The following is a 19384-nucleotide window of genomic DNA, read 5'->3' as shown; positions in this document are numbered from 1 at the left end:
TTAGTCCCACTTGATTTCCAGTGAAAGTGCTTGTGGAGTAAGGTACTGATCATACAAGAGATAGAATCACCCATTATAAGGCAGCCACAAGTACAGAAATGATTTTTTAAAAATAATAATTGGACAGGAAATAGAGAGCACTCGTCTAGCACAATGACTTTAAAAAGTTGAGAGGGGAACTGTGTTTTTTTAAACTTAAAAAAAAAGTAAAGTGGGAGGGAGACATTTCAAAACTCCATAACTGCACTGCAAGTGTTGCAGAAGTCCTTAGATCCTAGTACTAAAACAGATTTCACCTTCCTCTGTAGCATGGGGCATGGGTCACTTGCTGGAGGATTCTCTGCTCCTTGAAGTCTTTAAACCACGATTTGACAACTTCAATAGCTCAGACATAGGTGAGAGGTTTTTTGCAGGAGTGGGTGGGTGAGATTCTGTGGCCTGCATTGTGCAGGAGGTCGGACTAGATGATCATAATGGTCCCTTCTGACCTTAGTATCTATGAATATGGCTTTTATCTTAACTGGAAAGTTATTCAAAAATGTTAGTAATGATATCTGAACAGAAAGCAAAACTGAAGCTGTACTAAAGAAAAAATAGCTATGAAAACCAATAGTACAGCTTTATTCTAATTGTAAGAGGGTAAATTCATGACTTTTTTAGTTTTTGGTTTGGATTTCACTATTAAATTGTCATCAGAAAGGCAAATAGACGAAGGAAATATAAGGGCTTTGTTATTTTTCCACAAGATTATTTCAAACTACCTGCTAGCACAAAGTATCGGCACAAATTGAAGCTACTATCTTCAATTTAATTCCATAAGCAGAAATTTAAAACACAGTATCCTGTAGTTTTGACATTACCAATTAACTTTATACGTTATAATCATGGGGACATTGCCAATATTGTGAACTATAAAGTGTGCAGATTATCCATAATTCTACACGATATAGAAGCAAAAAAGTCAAAGCTGCAGCACAAGCATAGAGTGCAATCTCTCCCTACTTTAGTGGGGATTTAAAAGTGAGTGTCAAAGAAATGTCTCATTACTAAGACTTATTTTTCAAGTTTTTGTACAGTGACATACTAGTTACCAAAATAAGAGCACATTTTATGACGTATTAACTTTATTGCAGTTGTTTGCTTGAAGATCTGCAAGTTTCCAATAATTCCCAATGAGTATCATTGTTAAGAAACAAGATTCCATTATAGTTCCTGATGGTTAGTATAACAGCAGTGTGTTCTGAAAAGACAACTTAATCATTCTAACCATGTTTTCAATAAATTCTGCATAAGTTATAGTCAGTGATCAGCATAATATAAAGTGCATACATTCCACTTAGTTAAGGACAAAATGTCATGGACTGAAAAATATTAATTCATACTATCAATACAGCACCATGCAAAAAAAGCTACCTGGGCCATTTTGGTGCACCACAGCTAAGTCATCCCCATGTGTACAGCCTAGAAAATTCTTTCTATATTTTTATTCAAATAAAATTTAGCTTTAGTTTTCTTTAGCTAAAAAAGCATTCACAAATATTAAAATAATGGTTCCTTTTTAAACAAACTCTGAGAATTGTGAATGAATGTACTCCTTGAAAGCTATATTTATTTTTTCCAGTCTAATGTATGGCCTTGCAATCTGTAACTCAGTATTTATTTTATCCTTTGGATCCCGGCTTTAGGCCTGCAAAAGCTTTGGAGTTCTTGAGGGAATGTGAGATTTCATTTAGAAAAGAGATGAAATGTGAGTCCCTCTCTGATTTCTTAGCCTCAAAAATAACTACAATGGTAAAATGAGGTTCAGGGCGTGTCAGAAAGTATGTGCTTTGGACTTTGTCATCATAGAAGTGAACAACCTTGTCCAAACTGTTGAGGTCAGAGGTTCTGTCAGTCATAATCATGATTACATTGGGCCAGTGCATTACAGGCCTGTCACTGGGCAGAGAGACCACAGCTGGGTATTGATCCACCCCCTTTGGGGCTTCCCTGTAAGAGTGGGGATGATGGTAGCCATGTCCCTGGAAGCTCTCTGACCCACGGTTGTCAAAGATAAGAGAAACATTAACAGCGTCATATTTCCTGATGAAGCTGGAAATTTTCCCAAAATAATCAGGGTTAGTTTTAGCAGTTAATGTTTTCATTTCGGATGCAGTTGTTTGTCGACTGAGGGCCTCATGAAAGTAAAAGCTAAACTTGGCAAGGAGAATGTTTTTGAGTTTCAGCAACCAGAGGAAAAGGTGTGGTGGTTGTACAGCCTTCTGAGACTGCCCTCCAAACAGATGTTTCTTGGTCTCCCGCTGTTTCTCAAAAATTTGTCCCCATGTCTGCAGCTTTGTGTGAGCGCTGTGCAAGTTCACTAGGGATGGGAGGAACTTCCACTCTGAGATCTGAGCCTGAGCCTTTAAAAGATGTGCAAGCACATCCACTTCCAGCTGGAAGCTGCTTTCAAGAGGACTGAGGATTGGATGGTGAAATCTAGAAAACAAAACATTTTTAAAAGTGTGATGGATGTTGCACATGACAACAAAAGTGTTATATTCACTAGTACACCAACTTGCCGGCAAAGCATCATTGAAAGTCAAAGTGTTGGCAGAAGAATTCTATGTTGATTAATTTAAAAAGCATTACTTTTATCATTGTTTTTGCATAAATATTTTAAATTAAAAATGTAGCATCTCTTCATACCTGATAAAAGAAAGAATTTGATAAGTTCCAACGCAATAAGTTCCAAAACCAATGCCACCTCCCTTTCCAATCACTAGAATACTGAACTTTTAAAAAAAAATCCTGCTAGTTATTTTAATATTACGTAACTACTGGCAGTAAGACACTTTTTGATGGTTATGGACCAGTTACCAGACATCTTTATCAAAACAACTAACACACCCAAAATTGAACGATCATTGTCCAACTAGGCTTCCTCATAATGAAATGGGAGCAGCAGGGGCTGAATAGGGAGAATTGGTAAATAAAACCGTAATTGTATCTGCTTGCCAAACCTGCTCTCAAACTTTAAATCACAACAGCTGAGGGGCAAGATCTGATGGAGATCTGGCCAACATCACACTGGAGCTGTTATCATAGCTGAATCCATCAGACACCAGAAAATTGAGGACAAGATCATCCCTTCACTTGTACAACAGAAGTTGAAGGGGGGGCAGGAGAACCACACAAAAAAACCCAGCTCTTATGTCTGAGTGCCTGTCGTAAATATAAAGGGAAGGGTAAACCCCTTTAAAATCCCTCCTGGCCAGAAGAAAAATCCTCTCACCTGTAAAGGGTTACGAAGCTAAAGATAAACTCGCTGGCACCTGACCAAAATGACCAATGAGGAGACAAGATACTTTCAAAAGCTGGGAGGAGGGAGAGAAACAAAGGGTCTGTGTCTCTGTTGGTATGCTGCTTTGCCGGGGATAGAACAAGAATGGAGTCTTAGAACTTTTAGTAAGTAATCTAGCTAGGTATGCGTTAGATTATGATTTCTTTAAATGGCTGAGAAAAGAATTGTGCTGAATAGAATGACTATTTCTGTCTGTGTGTCTTTTTTGTAACTTAAGGTTTTGCCTAGAGGGATTCTATTTGTGCTGGAAATGGCCCACCTTGATTATCATGCACATTGTAGGGAGAGTGGTCACTTTGGATAAGCTATTACCAGCAGGAGAGTGAGTTTGTGTGTGTGGTTTTTGGAGAGGGGTGAGAGAACCTGGATTTGTGCAGGAAATGACCCACCTTGATTATCATACACATTGTGAAGAGAGTGGTCACTTTGGATGGGCTATTACCAGCAGGAGAGTGAGTTTGTGGGGGCGGAGAGTGAGAAAACCTGGATTTGTGCTGGAAATGGCCCAACTTGATGATCACTTTGGATAAGTTATTACCAGCAGGACAGTGGGGTGGGAGGAGGTATTGTTTCATGGTCTCTGTGTGTATATAATGTCTTCTGCAGTTTCCACGGTATGCATCCGATGAAGTGAGCTGTAGCTCACGAAAGCTCATGCTCAAATAAATTGGTTAGTCTCTAAGGTGCCACAAGTACTCCTTTTCTGTTTTGAATCTAATTACCCTGTAAGGTACCTACCATCCTGATTTTACAGGGGGTGATTCCTTTACTCCTATTTACTTCTATTTCTATTAAAAGTCGTCTTGTAAGAAAACTGAATGCTTTTTCATTGTTCTCAGATCCAAGGGTTTGGGTCTATGGTCACCTATGCAAATTGGTGAGGATTTTTACCAAACCTTTCCCAGGAAGTGGGGGAGCAAGGGTTGGGAGGATTTGGGGGGGAAAGACGTGTCCAAACTACGTTTCCCAGTAAACCCAGTTAGAGTTTGATGGTGGCAGTGGTTATTCCAAGGACAAAAGATAAAATTAATTTGTACCTTGGGGAAGTTTTAACCTAAGCTGGTAAAAGTAAGCTTAGGAGGTTTTCATGCAGGTCCCCACATCTGTACCCTAGAGTTCAGAGTGGGGGAGGAACCTTGACAGTGCCATTATGTGTTTTATGCACAATAGGGATCCTACCATGCAGAGCAGGCCTGGGTGAGATGGGACACAGGAAATTAGAGAATTTCTTCATCTCCCTTTTCTTAATTTAACTTGAACTTTTAATATGCCTCTTATTTAGAGGAAGCAGAGCAGCTCCACGCTCTTGCGTGTGTGACATGTACAGAAACTCAGTTTCCAGTCAAGTAACAAACATGTATGTTTGGAACTTACTTTAGCTAGAAGGGGAAACTCATGTATTATAGAATATCCCTTCAAAAACATTATAGCCATATGTGCAAAATCTGTGACTGGTCCTACAGGCACTGCAAAAGAATTCCAGCCATCACTGGATTTGCTCCTAAGCAGATATCTCCTCCAAACTGAGCACTTAAATCCTCATTTTGAATAGGTACAATGTTTACAGGCAATTGTCCTATTCAAAAGCAAATCTCAAATTACCACAGGAAGTTTCTCATCAGGAGTCTATCTATCCAAGATGGTATGCATCAGTTGTTCTGATGGAATTTTGCAGCACCATCAGTGGTCATGATGGATTGGGAGAGTCCTAAGGCAGCAAAAAGAAAAGGAGTACTTGTGGCATCTTAGAGACTAACCAATTTGAGCATAAGTTTTCGTGAGCTACAGCTCACTTCATCGGATGCATACTGTGGCTTTCCACAGTATGCATCCGATGAAGTGAGCTGTAGCTCACGAAAGCTTATGCTCAAATAAATTGGTTAGTCTCTAAGGTGCCACAAGTACTCCTTTTCTTTTTGCTAAGGTAGCGATACTAGCAGAGTACACCACTGTATCTTCACTGATACAGTAATGTGATCTTGGTTTTGAATCAAGATGGAAATTGCATATAAGATCTAATATACTGTACCATACCATATACTGTACTGTGTGTTGTGCTGTCACACAGAAATTGTTTTACTGGATCAGAGCAGTGGCCTCACTGGTGTGATATTCTCTCTCTGATGGTAGCCAGTACCAGATACTTCAGAGGAAATTGCAAGAAATCCCTAATTGGAAATTATTGAAAAAAACCACCCACATGGAAAGTTTTTTCCTAACCTCTCAAAATAAGTGGTTAGTTTATATCCTGAAGCATAAGTGTTTATATGCTTTCTAAAATAAAAAATAAATTTAGTTCTATCTAATGAAAGTGAGAGAGAACTCATTTCTCTCTCCCTGTTATAATAACTAACAAAAGGGGGACATGGGTGTGTCCCCCTTGTTTGCTCCTGTTTGATACATAAGTCTGTTTGGTTTGGGTTCTTAATTTTCTTCTGACACGATTAATTCAGAACTTGTCTATCCTGTTTTTCCTGAACAAGGTATAACATGCTGACTCCTTCAAGTAAGGGCTGAGAATGCTCCCAATTAGTTTTTATGGGCCACTAAGCAAAAACAGGACAGACAAGATGTAATATTCCTTATATTTTTAAGGGAAAAGAAATTAAAAGGTAGATTTCAGATGACCAGGCCTCATGTAAGTCATCTTAAAACAGCAAAAAAGCACATTTCCCCCCACCCCATTTTTTTGGCAGGTATCTAAGGGAAACAGGAACCAGTATAACTCATTTCTCTGGTGCATACAAACATTGACAGTGAGACAAAAACCTGAGAACGGAGTCTGACAGATTATAGAACAGTGTTAAAAGTAGCCATCAGCAGTTGGTTGTGCGGCATTAATACAACCTTTCTAGCTTTTTTTTTTTTTTTTTTGGGGGGGGGGGGATGATGGGGGAGCAGGAAGAGAAGAGTTATTTTGAAAGAAATCTGGCAGATCACATGATGAACATTGCCCCAAAGATAAATTAGACAATTTACCCAACATTAACGCTTTATATTAACACACATTTTGGCTTTCTACTGCAACAAAGATCCAGGGTTTACTGGCTATTTCAGATGGGGGGGAGCCACAGGTCTATTAGAACAGTTCTCTGAGAAAATGAGCGTGCTGATTAATAAGAATATTCTACCATGTACACAGCATTATGTATTTATTTTCACTGATCTGCTGTCTGTTAGGACAAATGTTATTTTCGATGCTGTCTATTAAGCGAATTCATTCTTCTGAAACCCTATTTCTTCTAAATAGTCCCAAAATGTGCTATACTTAAACCATCAAGCGTTTGAACACACTTATTATAGCGATACTGACCGATGAAGGGTATTCATCATTAAAAGCAGCTAAAATATTCATGTAAATGCAGTTCTGCCAAGTCTTGTGGATTAACATTATGATATGCAGCTCCCAACTCCCACTTTGCTTCATGCCTCATAGCGATATTTTCATGTCTCACTACACAGCAGGATATGTTAAATGGTTTTAATCCAAAAATACACATCAACCTCGACTAAAAGCTTGAAAGTATGCTGACTGCAGAATAAATGAACAGGTATATACCAAGAACATCTGCTTTAAGTAAGTCTCATAGCACAGAAATGTCTTGAAGCATAGCATTGCATAAAATGGACAGGATTTTTACAATATTCTAGTAGAACACTGACACTGTCCCTCAAAATAATACCTTGTACCCACATATTTATCACTGTTATATAGGTTTTACACTAAGTATGGCTTGTAAGGTATCATGAAAAGTCTGTTGAACATTACTATCCTGTTCAATTGTACGTATTACCATTGTATGTGAAGTTAGCTATATGTTAGTTATTGCAATGTGTGTGTTTGGGAGATGCCCACAAGCTAGCTTTTCTATGGCAACAAAGGAGCAACTAACACCCCCAAAACAGATTTACATCAGTACTAGCCAGCCATGTATTCATGGCCCATTAAGAAGAATCTACTCTCCCAGTGAATCCCTCCCAGAGACTCCTGAGAGAGCACAGACATGATGGGAGCTGTCTAACCCCTGTGACACAGCAACGATCTTTCCAGCACCAGGAAGAGAGTACAGTAACTCCTCACTTAAAGTCATCCTGGTTAACATTGTTTTGTTATTAGGTTGCTGATCTATTACAGAACATACTCATTTAAAGTCGCACAATGTTCCACTATAAGGTTGTTTGGCTTGCCCCATTCCACTCGCCCAGCATTCCAGATGGGGAGCAGGCAAGCCCCCGATGCTAGGATGCCAAGCAGGAAGAGAGGGACAAGCCCTTGCGCCCCGACCCCGCTCCATGACAAGAGCACCGGGTGCACAGAGAAGGGCAAGCCCCGTGCCCTGACCCCGCTACGCCCCTGCATCAACCAAGCTTCACAATCATCATTTGTGCGTACAGTATTAAATTGTTTAAAATTTAAAAAACTTACACTGTATATGTATATAATGTCTTTTGTCTGGCAAAAATTCTTTCCCTGGAACCTAACCCCCCCAATTTACATTAATTCTTATAGGGAAATTGGATTCGCTTAACTTTGTTTCACTTAAAGTAGCATTTTTCAGGATCCTAACTACAATGTTAAGCAAGGAGTTACTGTTTTAAAATGAGGGGCGATGACATCACCTCTCTCCTCCCCCACCTACTCTGAAGTCAACAAGAATGTTTGGAAGACTGAACTAGGGAGACTGGTCCCAGACTGAGCAGGGAAGTCAGCCTGTGTATTAAGAACCGTGAACTGCTTACAACACCTAGATGTCACATACAAGGTAATATTTAACTTTTTGCTCTGAAACTGTGAACCCAGCCAGGAGGGATCTACCCTTGCCTAGCAAGAAGGCCTATCAAAACTAAATGGGCCATTGAGGGACATCACAATACAAAGATTTTGTTAATTGCCCCCTAGCAGCCACAAAGAGGCTATCTGCAAAAGGGCTCATCCCCTTAGCTTGAATTCTGGAAGAAGAAAATCAAAGCAGCTGATAATTTTTCATCTCTGTTTTGCTGTTTGGACTCTTACAGGGCTGGAGCTAAAAAACAGAAGGAGGAATCCTGGCTTAGCTCTAAAAGACATTCCGAGCTGACCGATAACTCTGTCACCTTTTGGAACCATAGACTAATTCATTTGTGTATATATGCTCGCCCACTTTAACCTTGTAATAACTCCCTTATTTCTTTTCTTAGTTAATAAATCCTTAAACAGTTTATCATAGAATTGGCTTCAAGCATGGTATTTGGAGTGAGATCTAAGGTACAAACTGACCTGGGGTAAGTGACTGGTCTCTTGGGAATGGAAACAATCTGAGTCTTTTCTGATCTTTGGTGTATAGCAACCAACTACCACTAAACCCAGCTTGCCTGGGTAGCAAGAGAGACTGGAATGCCCCAGGGGATTGTCTGAGACTCCATGGTAAGAATAGGAGTACTTGTGGCACCTTAGAGACTAACCAATTTATTTGAGCATAAGCTTTCGTGAGCTACAATGCATCCGATGAAGTGAGCTGTAGCTCACGAAAGCTTATGCTCAGATAAATTGGTTAGTCTCTAAGGTGCCACAAGTACTCCTTTTCTTTTTGCGAATACAGACTAACATGGCTGTTACTCTGATCCATGGTAAGAATGTTATAGTGCTTCAGGAGTTCACACTTGTTACTGGGTTGGTGAAATCTAATTGCAGAACATACAACCAGTTTGGGGTCTTTGCCCTGCTTCTTGACAGTTTGCCCGGAGGTTGGCACTCATAGTCATGAGCCACTCCAGACAGCCTGATACCTTGCTCCATTTTTTATATCCATACCCATATTTAAATTTTCCAAGTAAATAAAATGAAGGAAGGAAGGACAGAGAGGTCAGAGGAGATGATCACAGTGGTCCTATCTGGCCTTAAAAATCTACGAATCAAGTTACTAATAACGGCCCAGATTTTGAGATGCAGATGAAGAACATTCACATACTCCCAGGAAGGGGACAAGGAGAAGAGATGGCACAAAGGTGGCTTTATTACACTCCCCCTGATTCTGAGATTTCACATTGCTCTAATATATGATAGGGACTGATCAGGTGCAAACTGCTCTAGTCTACACTTGCTGGCAGTAGCCCGCAGAGACTGTTCTGGCAACTGAGGAACACCAGAGTTGAAGGAAGCCCTAGCTACATCCCCTTTTGGCATAGAAGTCACTATGCTGGCTCTATGTCACTTTTGGATTCATCTGTCATAGAGGGAGCCATCTAATCCAGAGCAGGATCTGAGCTATCATCTCTGGCAGCCATCTCAAATCTAAAGAACAGAAAGGATGAAAAAATACATTAAAAAGTTATAAGACTAGTGACAGGGACACGAAATCTATTTTAAAAAGTTTGAAGTTTCCAGGTATTACCCATAATCTCTTTGCCAATTTTGGTCATTTTACATTTCTTAGCATGTTTTGCTCTTCCACTGACTTGTGAAACAGGCTACACAAGTGCTGTCAAGCATACAGCATAAACCAAATGGAAACAGATCTTTTTCTCCCATCTTAGATAATGATTTTTGCATTAAGAGGGAAAAGTTTCTGAAACATGCAATTTTTAAAGTGCATTGTTTAAGTGCCTTTAATGTTCTAAGCTTCTAGCAGTTCCAAAGTGATTCTGCCTATGTTTCTTACACTATGTTATTAGTGTCCTTTTTACCTAACCACTTGCACTGGTAGCCAACAAGAGCCGAGTCTGCAGAAATTACTTTGAAATGGTAAATTATTAAACTGGAGTGCCTAGATTTGGAATGTTTTAAAGCAGCACTGAAAATTATGTTGATTCTTCCTAAAGCATGTGTAGGTTTAAAATCTAGTTTAGCTTCCATACATAGGAACCCCTCAAATGTATTTCTGCTGAGAATATGATTGTTAACTAAAAGAGAAAGTAAACTGAACATTTTTAGTTAGCTTTCAAAGACTGTCTACAACAGCTGACCATTTTAAAACAATTGTCATTGTTTTATTCTATATATTAAGTCATCCTCTTTTCAATTTTATCCCACAGTACATTTCAAAATCACTATTAGTGGAACGGCATCTATATTTTAGATAACTAAGAAACAGCCTCTCTTTGTATGGACCTTTGTGTCAGCTGCGATCAGGTTGGGAGCTCCTGCTATCGTTCATAAATTTGATCATCTACAGTTTGCAACTAGATGGCATACTGAAACTCCGGCACTTGCTGTCCTGTTGGTTCAATAAATCTCAAGTTGATTTACTTCAGGGTATGGTGTAAAGTCTTTCCAGAGAGGCAACAATGGTATTCATAAAGAAATATATCCTGGAGTGAGATTTTAATTTACCTGTAGATAAACTACACATTATTTTAATCTCTACATATGCTTCTGGAGACTAGGTGATGGGCACATTATCCAGTGTGAAAACAAAACTGCTCAGATGCAACTATTTGTATTTTATTTCTACACTAATTTCATGTTCATCCTCATACACTTAAGTCCACTTTGAATTTAACATAAATTTTCCACATGAAACCCTGCTGCTGCAAAACTCCCTTCTCTGCCTATAATTAACACAACTCTTCCTATTTGCCAAGTGCAGGAAATGATTGAGAAGACAATTCTGTGACCATGATGAGCTAAACTATCTTAGTATTTTCTTGCAAGAAGGGTCATGTTTTGAGTACTGGAGAAATGCTGTGTTACTCATGTCACATTTGTTTAATGCATGAACTCAGGTGGAGGACTGTGCTGCTTAACAAAAGCATAGGACAGCAAAATTATTATACCTGCTGGAGAAGACTTGCTTAGGCCTCATCCTTATTTACAGTACTGCAGAGAACATCATGACACATCTGAGTATTTAATCCTAACAAACAGGAACTCACCTTGAGCTGTATTTCTTTAGGATGGATTCCAAAATGTTTACCAGTTCCTCAGAGTTAATGAACTTTTGGGTGCTGAGGGTGAACATTTTTTCATAGAAGTCAGCAATTTCCATCCGAGCCTGAACAAAAAAACAGAGCTGTTCAGACAGGTGAGAAAGCAGCTCTTCCAAGTGAGGAGCTGTTCCTCCTAGTGCATTGCGACCTGTCGCCACCACCTTCTTCAGCTCATTGTGCAGAGATGTGTAGATGGTTCGGATGGAGTCCTTTCGGCTGAAGAATGACTGACCACCTGTTCAGATAAATACGAATGTATTACCAAAACCCAGCGATGGCAAAGATAGATAACAATACTGGAAAATGGTGAACATCCATGCTTCCTTTCAGCTAGGTGCTCCTAAATGTCTACATTAAGGCACTTCACTGCGGTATTTTTCCACTCACAGAATACCTCTCAGATAAGTACACTGGGAATAAGCATTTGCATAGGCACTACACGTAATTTTGTTCAGTGACTGGCATAATTCATGCTTGTTGCAATTCATTTTTCAACAAGGGACTGGTATAAGACTTCCCTGGTATAAGACTGGTATAAGACATCCATCTGCCTGCCTCCCTCCCACCCATCTCCAATTTTCAGGAAAGTCACAATATAAATATGTTAGGAAGGCTAGATGAGAATTTATCAGTTGTGACCTGGAAACACTCCTTCCTCTGAAGACTAGACACACGAGTCATGATGCAATTTTAATAATGTATGATACTAATAACACTAGACCTTTTAATGTGACAATGCTCTTTAAAACACGAAACATTTAAAATTTGTAAGACAGAACTTAAATGTGAACCATACAATTGTGTGTTTACCAAAGGTTTTTCAACTCCCCAAACAACCCAACTGCAAATCAAAATCCCAGAGGAAAACAATACCCACATACTTCAGAGGACTGCATGGCAGGTTATTCCATAACAAGACAAAACGCAAACAAGTACAACATCTTAAATTATTGAGAACAAGGGGAACGTGGGCTCATATTTTCTCAACAGCTACTTGACACCACTTGGGATTTAAAAGAACCAACACAGAAAAAATGTAAAGATACTTCATTAGATGCCAGGAACGGACCACATGAAGGCACCATTTCACTAGCTGTGATAAATAATCTACACTGAAGGCCACCTGTATTATTAAACATATGCATGGATCTGCTGCAGAGGTGTCATTGCTTCATAACTCCATCCTGCAACAAAGGGCAGCTACCTGCATGAATGGAGCAGAAAGAAAATGTGCTATGTAGGAATGACAGGATGCTAGGGCCCAAGAGATATCTTGGGGTGAAACAGAGCAAAAAGACTGTTGTCCTACTAAGCTGTGATTCAATCACAAGCCTCCCCTGATGTACTGTTGGATGTCATCATATGCCCACACCAACTACCTTCCCACGATATTTAACCTGTTTCGTAGTAAACTAAAATGTTTTAAAAGGGACCTGCTAAAAGAAAAAATTGCTGTGCCTGTGCTCTTTTTGCTTCTTTATGAGGTAACAAAGGGAGCCTGAAAATTTTGTTAAGCCTTTACTGTTTGATTCTTACATTATAAATTTAGGTCTTATCTACTCTTATCCATTCTATCGTGACTGGACAACTAGTGGAATTAAATGCAGAGTTGAAAGGGGAAGGGATTTTTAGTCCCTTTAGATTCCATGACTTCAGCCAGCCCCTGCTGGGAGCTGCAGGGTCCCCCACCACCCCAGGGGGACCCCTAAAGTTCAGCAGAGGGGGACCCTGGAGCTCCCAGCCCACCCGCGGCTGCCCAGGCTCCTCATTTTATCATGGATATTTTTTAGTAAACGTCATGGACAGGTCACAGGCATTGCCCGAAATATTTACGAAATATTTACGTAAATATACGTACGAAAAATACGAAAAATATCCGTGACAAAATCTTAGCCTTACTAATAATCTGTATTTTGGATGCTATGCACACTCCATTATAAAAGATTCTTGTGACCCTTTCTGAAAAAAAACAAACAAACTTAATTTCATTGTTTGCAGCAGGACTGAAATTTGGCAGGCAGCAAGTCCAGAGGCTAGGGAAGCACCTTTTCATTGTCCCATGAAATTCCATTCAGGGTTAGCAGAGAGAGAAACTTTTTTAAAAAGTCATTTCCCTTCTGTTGCCAAATTCTTGCTGACTGACAGTTCAAGCAATGTACCACAGCAACAAGGTGAACATGAACGTGCTAAATCTGGGCCCAGGTTGCAATCAAGGCAGAAGTAGAGAATAGACAACTGCAGAATAAATCCTGTGAAAAATATAGTAAGTGGTTTTGTAATTAAAGCCTGTCAAAGTACAAGGGGGCCAAAATAAGGTTGTATAAGCAACCTAAACTCTTTCATTTCCTAACTTCAGAGGACTTGATTTTACAATCTAAGAAACATCCTTCCAACATAATAATGTATTACATGCAAAAAACTAAGCAGCAAAAAAGTGCAGTCTTTTTAAGAAAACAGCAACCAAAAACAAAGAAAAAAACCAGCCTTTGTCGGCTGCTTTTAAGATGCTGCATAACGTTATGAGGACAGACTCCACCACAGGTCATGTAACATTATGTATAGTGACACTGCAAACCTCTCTCTCCTCTTTCACAGGCAGGATTCCAACCATAAATCTGTAGAAAACCTTACTCACTGACTATTTGCATTATTTCCACTTACATCTGCAGCTTGCAATCATGTCAGTTCACTGAACCAGGCAAAAACACCAGAAACTCAGCAGGCTCAACACAGAAGGCAAAAGATTCAACATTCACAGAGCATTTATGCCCCCATGTTGCAGGTGAATCTACTGGGGCTAAAACAATGCCCAGGCAGAACCCCACTGACTTCAATGGAAAAGGAGTACTTGTGGCACCTTAGAGACTAACAAATTTATTTGAGCATAAGCTTTCGTGAGCTACAGCTCACTTCATCTCTATGCAGGGGTCCACTCCTAGGGGATAGATTGCAGGATCAGCACCTTTGTTCCAATCTAATTCATTCTGGGAACAGAAGTCAGGAATTTTAAGTTCACAGAGCGCAAGCCTTAAAATGGAATTCCCTTCATTTTTCAGGCTGAAAGATACGCTAACATGTTAAGGAAAATCCATGTAACAAAGAATATATATTTTAAAAACACTGCTTCAAAGATGAGATTTTATGCTGATATTGAAACAGTTTGACTCAGGACCTCAAGTTTTCAAATACTTTGCAACTGCAAACTTGACAGAGACTTTTTCAAACACCAGAGAAACAAAATGAAAACTCTCGTCTCTGCTGGCCCCCCAAGTCCACAACAAGCCATTTGAACAAATGATACCTGATTATCCAAAGTCAATTTAGCCTGGTGTCTGATGTCAGCAGGTATGACATATTAGCCTGAGTAGTAACAAGTTATCTTGCTTACATTTGAAATTACAAACCTACGTAACCAAGTTGTGGCACAGGATATGACTGATCAGTTTCTGGACGAAAAAGAATTGTTTTTTTAAAATGCCTCTCATGCACCAACAGTGTTAAAGAGAGTGCCCATGTGCACGTTCAGCCACAAAGCCTAGAACTTTAAAATCTGTTTTATTGTAAAGCAAAATATCAGCAAGGCTAATAGAGTTATCATTATCCCGTTCTTTTTTAGAGAAACCGACCAGGCTACTTTGGTGGCTGTTGAAGATGGATATCCATCAACTTGAGTTTAAAATATTTGCAGAGCTGGTGTTATGTTTTTAAACACTCCACATTTTAGTGAAAGACGTGATAGTTGTGTGAAACCCCAAGGACTGAGCTTACGATTTTTGCACTATTTTAGAACAGCATCATACAGCACTTTCCCCTGGATACGGACAGTGGACAGAATCAGACTACTACATACATCATCACCAAACCAGAATTTGCAGCAAGTTGCACAAAGTTGTATATTTACTTCAGAACTGCAGCAGTCCATACCCATGGTTTTCATATTAAAATCTTTAACCCAATCACGTTCCTATTATCTCATTCCCCGTATCTCAAATACAGTATTTTAGGAAAAGAATTCCAAAACCAGATTGTGCCTCAAAACTACTTAGGACATTTGTAATTGCAAAAGGTTCTTTTCACATCAAATCCATCTCAGGTAATCAAAAGTTGCAGGAATCCAAGTGAAAAGCCACCACTGACAACAGCACTAATTTGCATTCTTGTCAGCAGTCTCAAGCAGAGAACTGAATGGGCATGAAATTTTAACTATCTTCTTAAGCCTAAAAGTGGTTTCCCCATCTCATGGTAGGGGCATAATAACGGCAGAGCATGGAGAAACTTTCACTGTTGTTCATGAAATATTTGTTTGTGAATAAATAAGAATGACGACTCTGGGTCCGTCAATTCTGTACTTTCTACAAGCACTAAATTCACTTTTTAAGTAACAGCTTTACAGGAGGACAGAAATTTTTCTTCCTGAAGCTTACATTCCTATTATAAGAGAGAGCGTTTAAAGTCTCTACTTAAATATAAACTGAACTGAAATGTTTCAGGTGCCCTAGAGAGTTATAGGACAGATCCTTGGCCTTCAATATGCCCTGTGTGCCACTTCTAGATGTAAAAGGGAAATCAGCTGCCTTCAACAGGCCATCTGGAATGCCCCTACGTAAGAGGAAATCACAGCTGGCATTAAATCAGCATAACCAAGCAGAGGGCAGAAGGGGTTACGGCTAGAGCTTCTTATGTTCCTGCCATCCCCATCTGTGTAACAGCTTTTAGGGGGGCTGTTAGCAGCCTGTGTAAATTAAAGAGCAGCCTCGGGGCTGCTAACTTTAGCCTCTTGGGCAGGAGTAATCATTAATTTTTTGTCAAGGTCCAAATTTCTTGGTCAGGGTATAGTCAAGGTCCAGACTCCAGAGGAAGAGAAAAAATAATGATAAGTAAATAAAGATTTTGGGGTCTGTTCAAAAGCATCTGGCGGTCCAGATTTGACCCACAGTCTGCCTATTGACTACCCCTGCACTAGGACCATGAGTGCAAAGATGACATGAACCCTCTGTCCCACCCCTTTTAGGCACTGCACTGAGAAGTTTGGCCAGACCCATGGCCACAGTACCTAACTGTGGGGATTCTTACACTTTTTGCCCAGTCTCAAAAGCCATACATTGTTAAGTTGCCAGATAGTATAAGGCACAGCAGTTATTCATCAACTCACATGTTTTGCATCTACCTTCATACCATCATATACCCAAGGGTGGCCCTACAGGTGTAACAGGTACCATCTAGCACTGGTTTTTTTGTTTTGTTTTTAAATATATGTATATAAAGCAGCGGGGAGAGGGAGAAGATTAAATCAGGGGTTCTCAAACTTCATTGCACCGCGACCCCCTTCTGACAAAAATTACTACACAACCCCAATAGGGAGGACCGAAGCCTAAGCCCACACAAACCCCACTGACCTGGGCGGGGAGGCAAAGCTGAAGCCCAAAGGCTTCAGCCCCAGGTTGGGGGGGGGGGCCTGTAACCTGAGTCCCAACATGCAGGGCTGAAACCCTAAGGCTTTGGCCTTGGGTGGTGGGGCACTGGCTTTAGCCCTGGCTCTGTGCCCCAGGAAGTCCAAGCCAGCCTTGGCGACCCCATTAAAATGGGGTCACAACCCTCTCTGGGATCCTGACCCTGAATTTGAGAACTGCTGGATTAGATAATCAAATATTGTGTGTATGAATATAAATGCTTGTAAACTATAACTCTGGAGGCCAAAATCCTAGTATTTGTATAGAACACACTGAATGTGGTCAGACGTAGTGCAAACTTTCCCCAGTGCACTGCTAGCATGCTCAACTCAGACATTAAGGGGCAACATCTAGCAGGTTACAGAACTGTTCAGTCTGAACAACCAGTCAATCCTTGGCCTTGCTGCTGAGACTACACAGGAGGATGTAAATCAGGGGTTCTCAAACTGGGGGTCAGGACCCCACAGGGGGTCATGAGGTTATTACATGGGGGGGGGGTCATGAGCTATCAGCCTCCACCCCAAACCCTGCCTCCAGAATTTGTAACGGTGTTAGATACATAAAAAAGTATTTTTAATTTATCAGAGGCTTGCTATGTGAAAGGGGTCACCAGTACGAAAGTTTGAGATCCACTGATGTAAGGGATGGCTGTAATTAGGACAGTCAGCTAGAAAGCAGCCTGAGACCACCACACTCATTTCACTCAGGCTCCTGAAACGTGGGGTACCTAGATTTGAGCAGGGAAGGCGTTAGCACCCTGCAGGGCTTGTCCCCAGCAGCCCCAGGACCGCATTCCGAGGCCAGCCAGGGCTCCCAGCCCCACCTCTCTGCGAGCCGTACGCGGCGCCGGGGATGCTGCTGTCAGTGGCCACAAGCGGCAGCAGCGGACCTTTGCCTCCTCGGGCACCAGGTCCGGCGGCCGGACGTTGAAGGCCGGCCCCGGCTCCCATTCAGCAGCGGCACCGCCCCTCTGCACTGTCCCCCACCAGTACGGCTGGCCGCCCCTGGGGCCCGGTCCCCGCCCTGGGCAGGCCCCCCCCCAAAGCCCGGCCCCCAGGGGCGCTCGCTGCCAGGCGGGGCCCCCCAAGCGGCAGGAGGCGGCCGCCAGAGCGTGGGCGCCCGGCGGCCGCCGAGGGCCGCGCGGCCCGAGCCCGGCGGGTACCTAGCTTCTGGCCCAGGAAGGTCATGCTGTGATAGGCCTTCTCGGCGGCGGCCAGGTGCGCCAGCCCGGCCAGCAGGGAGAGCCAGCTGGCTCCCGCGCTCTTGTTGGCCTCCCGCTCCTTCTCCACATTGTCCTTGGCCTTGTCGTACGAGAAGATGCCCAGGTGGGAGAAGAAGGTCTCCAGCACGGCCTGCTCCAGCGGCACCGGGGCGCCCAGCGGGATCGACTCGCCCATGCCGCGCCGCCGGCCGCTTCCAGCTTCCCGCCGGGCACGCGACGAGCCAGGCCACCCCGCACCCGCCCCTTCGCCCGGCACGTGAGCGGGATGGGGCGGGGCGTCGCCGCGCTGACTCCGCCCCTCGTTGGGCATGTGACATGGGGGGGGAGGGGAAGTCGCGAGGGCCAAGGCGCGTGCTCCAGGAAAAGCCGGGTGACGTCGGCGGGTAGAAAGCACCTGCACTGCGGTGGGGTTTGGGCGCGGTTGTCTCGGGCGCTGAGCGTGGCGAAGGGCGGCTGGTGGGTGCCCCAGAGAGCGGGGCTGAGCTCGCGGCCCCGCGTTCTCACGGCTCCCCTGCGGCAGGGGCGGGCAGCCTGAGCCCGGTCCCGGTCCCGGTCCCTCGGGCTCTGCGGGGATTGCTCAGGCTCTCGCCGCCTCAGGGACCCCGGCCCCTTCCCTCTGTGCTGCCTCAGGGGTGGACAGAGCGTTTCCTCCTGGGGGAATTGTGCAGAAATTAACCACGTGTGCGCAGAATTTCCTTTCCCCCACAGGAATGGGCTGCAGTGATGGTGGCTTCTGCTAGAGGCCGCTGGACCCTGCAGAGCCCAGCTGGCAAATAGGAGGCTGGGGCGGCCCGGAAGCAGGGGAGGGAACTGGAGGGTTCCCAGCAGTTGCATTTCTCGGCACCCCCTGAAGGAAGGAGGGGGTGGCATTCAGGAAACTCCTTAAAAAGAAAAGGAGGACTTGGGGCACCTTAGAGACTAACAAGGTGTCCCAAGTCCTCCTTTTCTTTTTGCGGATACAGACTAACAGGGCTGCTACTCTGAAACCTGTCATTATGCAGGAAACTCCTTGCAAGCCCGGGACCAGCATCAGGCTGTTTCTCCCTCTGGATTCCTGGGCTCTAGGAGGTAGAGGGTGTATGGGGGGGGGAGGATTTCTGGTGCTGGGTTGGGGTGGGGAGCGGGGGGGGGAAGGCAGAGAAACAGGAGCTGGGCTGTCATAGGGGTTTCTTTGTCTCTCCTCCTGGGGGAAATTTTGTGTGTGTCTGTATTGTTACAAATACCTTTGCTGACAGTATTTTGAAATAAATTACCAAAATAATTGAAACTGGTATGATTATATAGTGTTGTTTTGACAAATAACATTTGCAGAATTTTAAAATATTGTGCACATGATTTTTTATTTTTTGGTTTAGAATTCCCCCAGGAGGAAGCATTGCATAGAAAGGGAGCTGGGTTGTACTGGGGTGTAAGGCCAGAAGGGACCATTACATCATCTGCTCTCACTTGCTGTACCCTAGGGAG

General features: G+C 42.6%; 1 protein-coding gene across 1 annotated transcript; it reads right to left on the bottom strand.

Annotated features, from left to right (window-relative positions):
- Positions 1–850: 850 nt before the first annotated feature.
- KICS2 (KICSTOR subunit 2) lies at positions 851–18212 on the bottom strand. Its single transcript, XM_084617895.1, has 3 exons — positions 17861–18212; positions 11195–11483; positions 851–2478 (listed from the first exon to the last, which is right to left on the bottom strand). The coding sequence occupies exons 1-3, from the start codon at positions 18093–18095 to the stop codon at positions 1662–1664; spliced, it is 1341 nt and encodes a 446-aa protein (XP_084474021.1). The 5' UTR covers positions 18096–18212; the 3' UTR covers positions 851–1661.
- Between the last annotated feature and the right edge of the window lie 1172 nt (positions 18213–19384).

Source organism: Lepidochelys olivacea (genome assembly GCF_965140295.1).
Source record: "Lepidochelys olivacea isolate rLepOli2 genome assembly, chromosome: 1".
Taxonomy (NCBI): Eukaryota; Metazoa; Chordata; order Testudines; family Cheloniidae; genus Lepidochelys; species Lepidochelys olivacea.
Note: the sequence above shows the minus strand (reverse complement) of the source record. Positions and strands in the feature narration are given on the sequence as shown.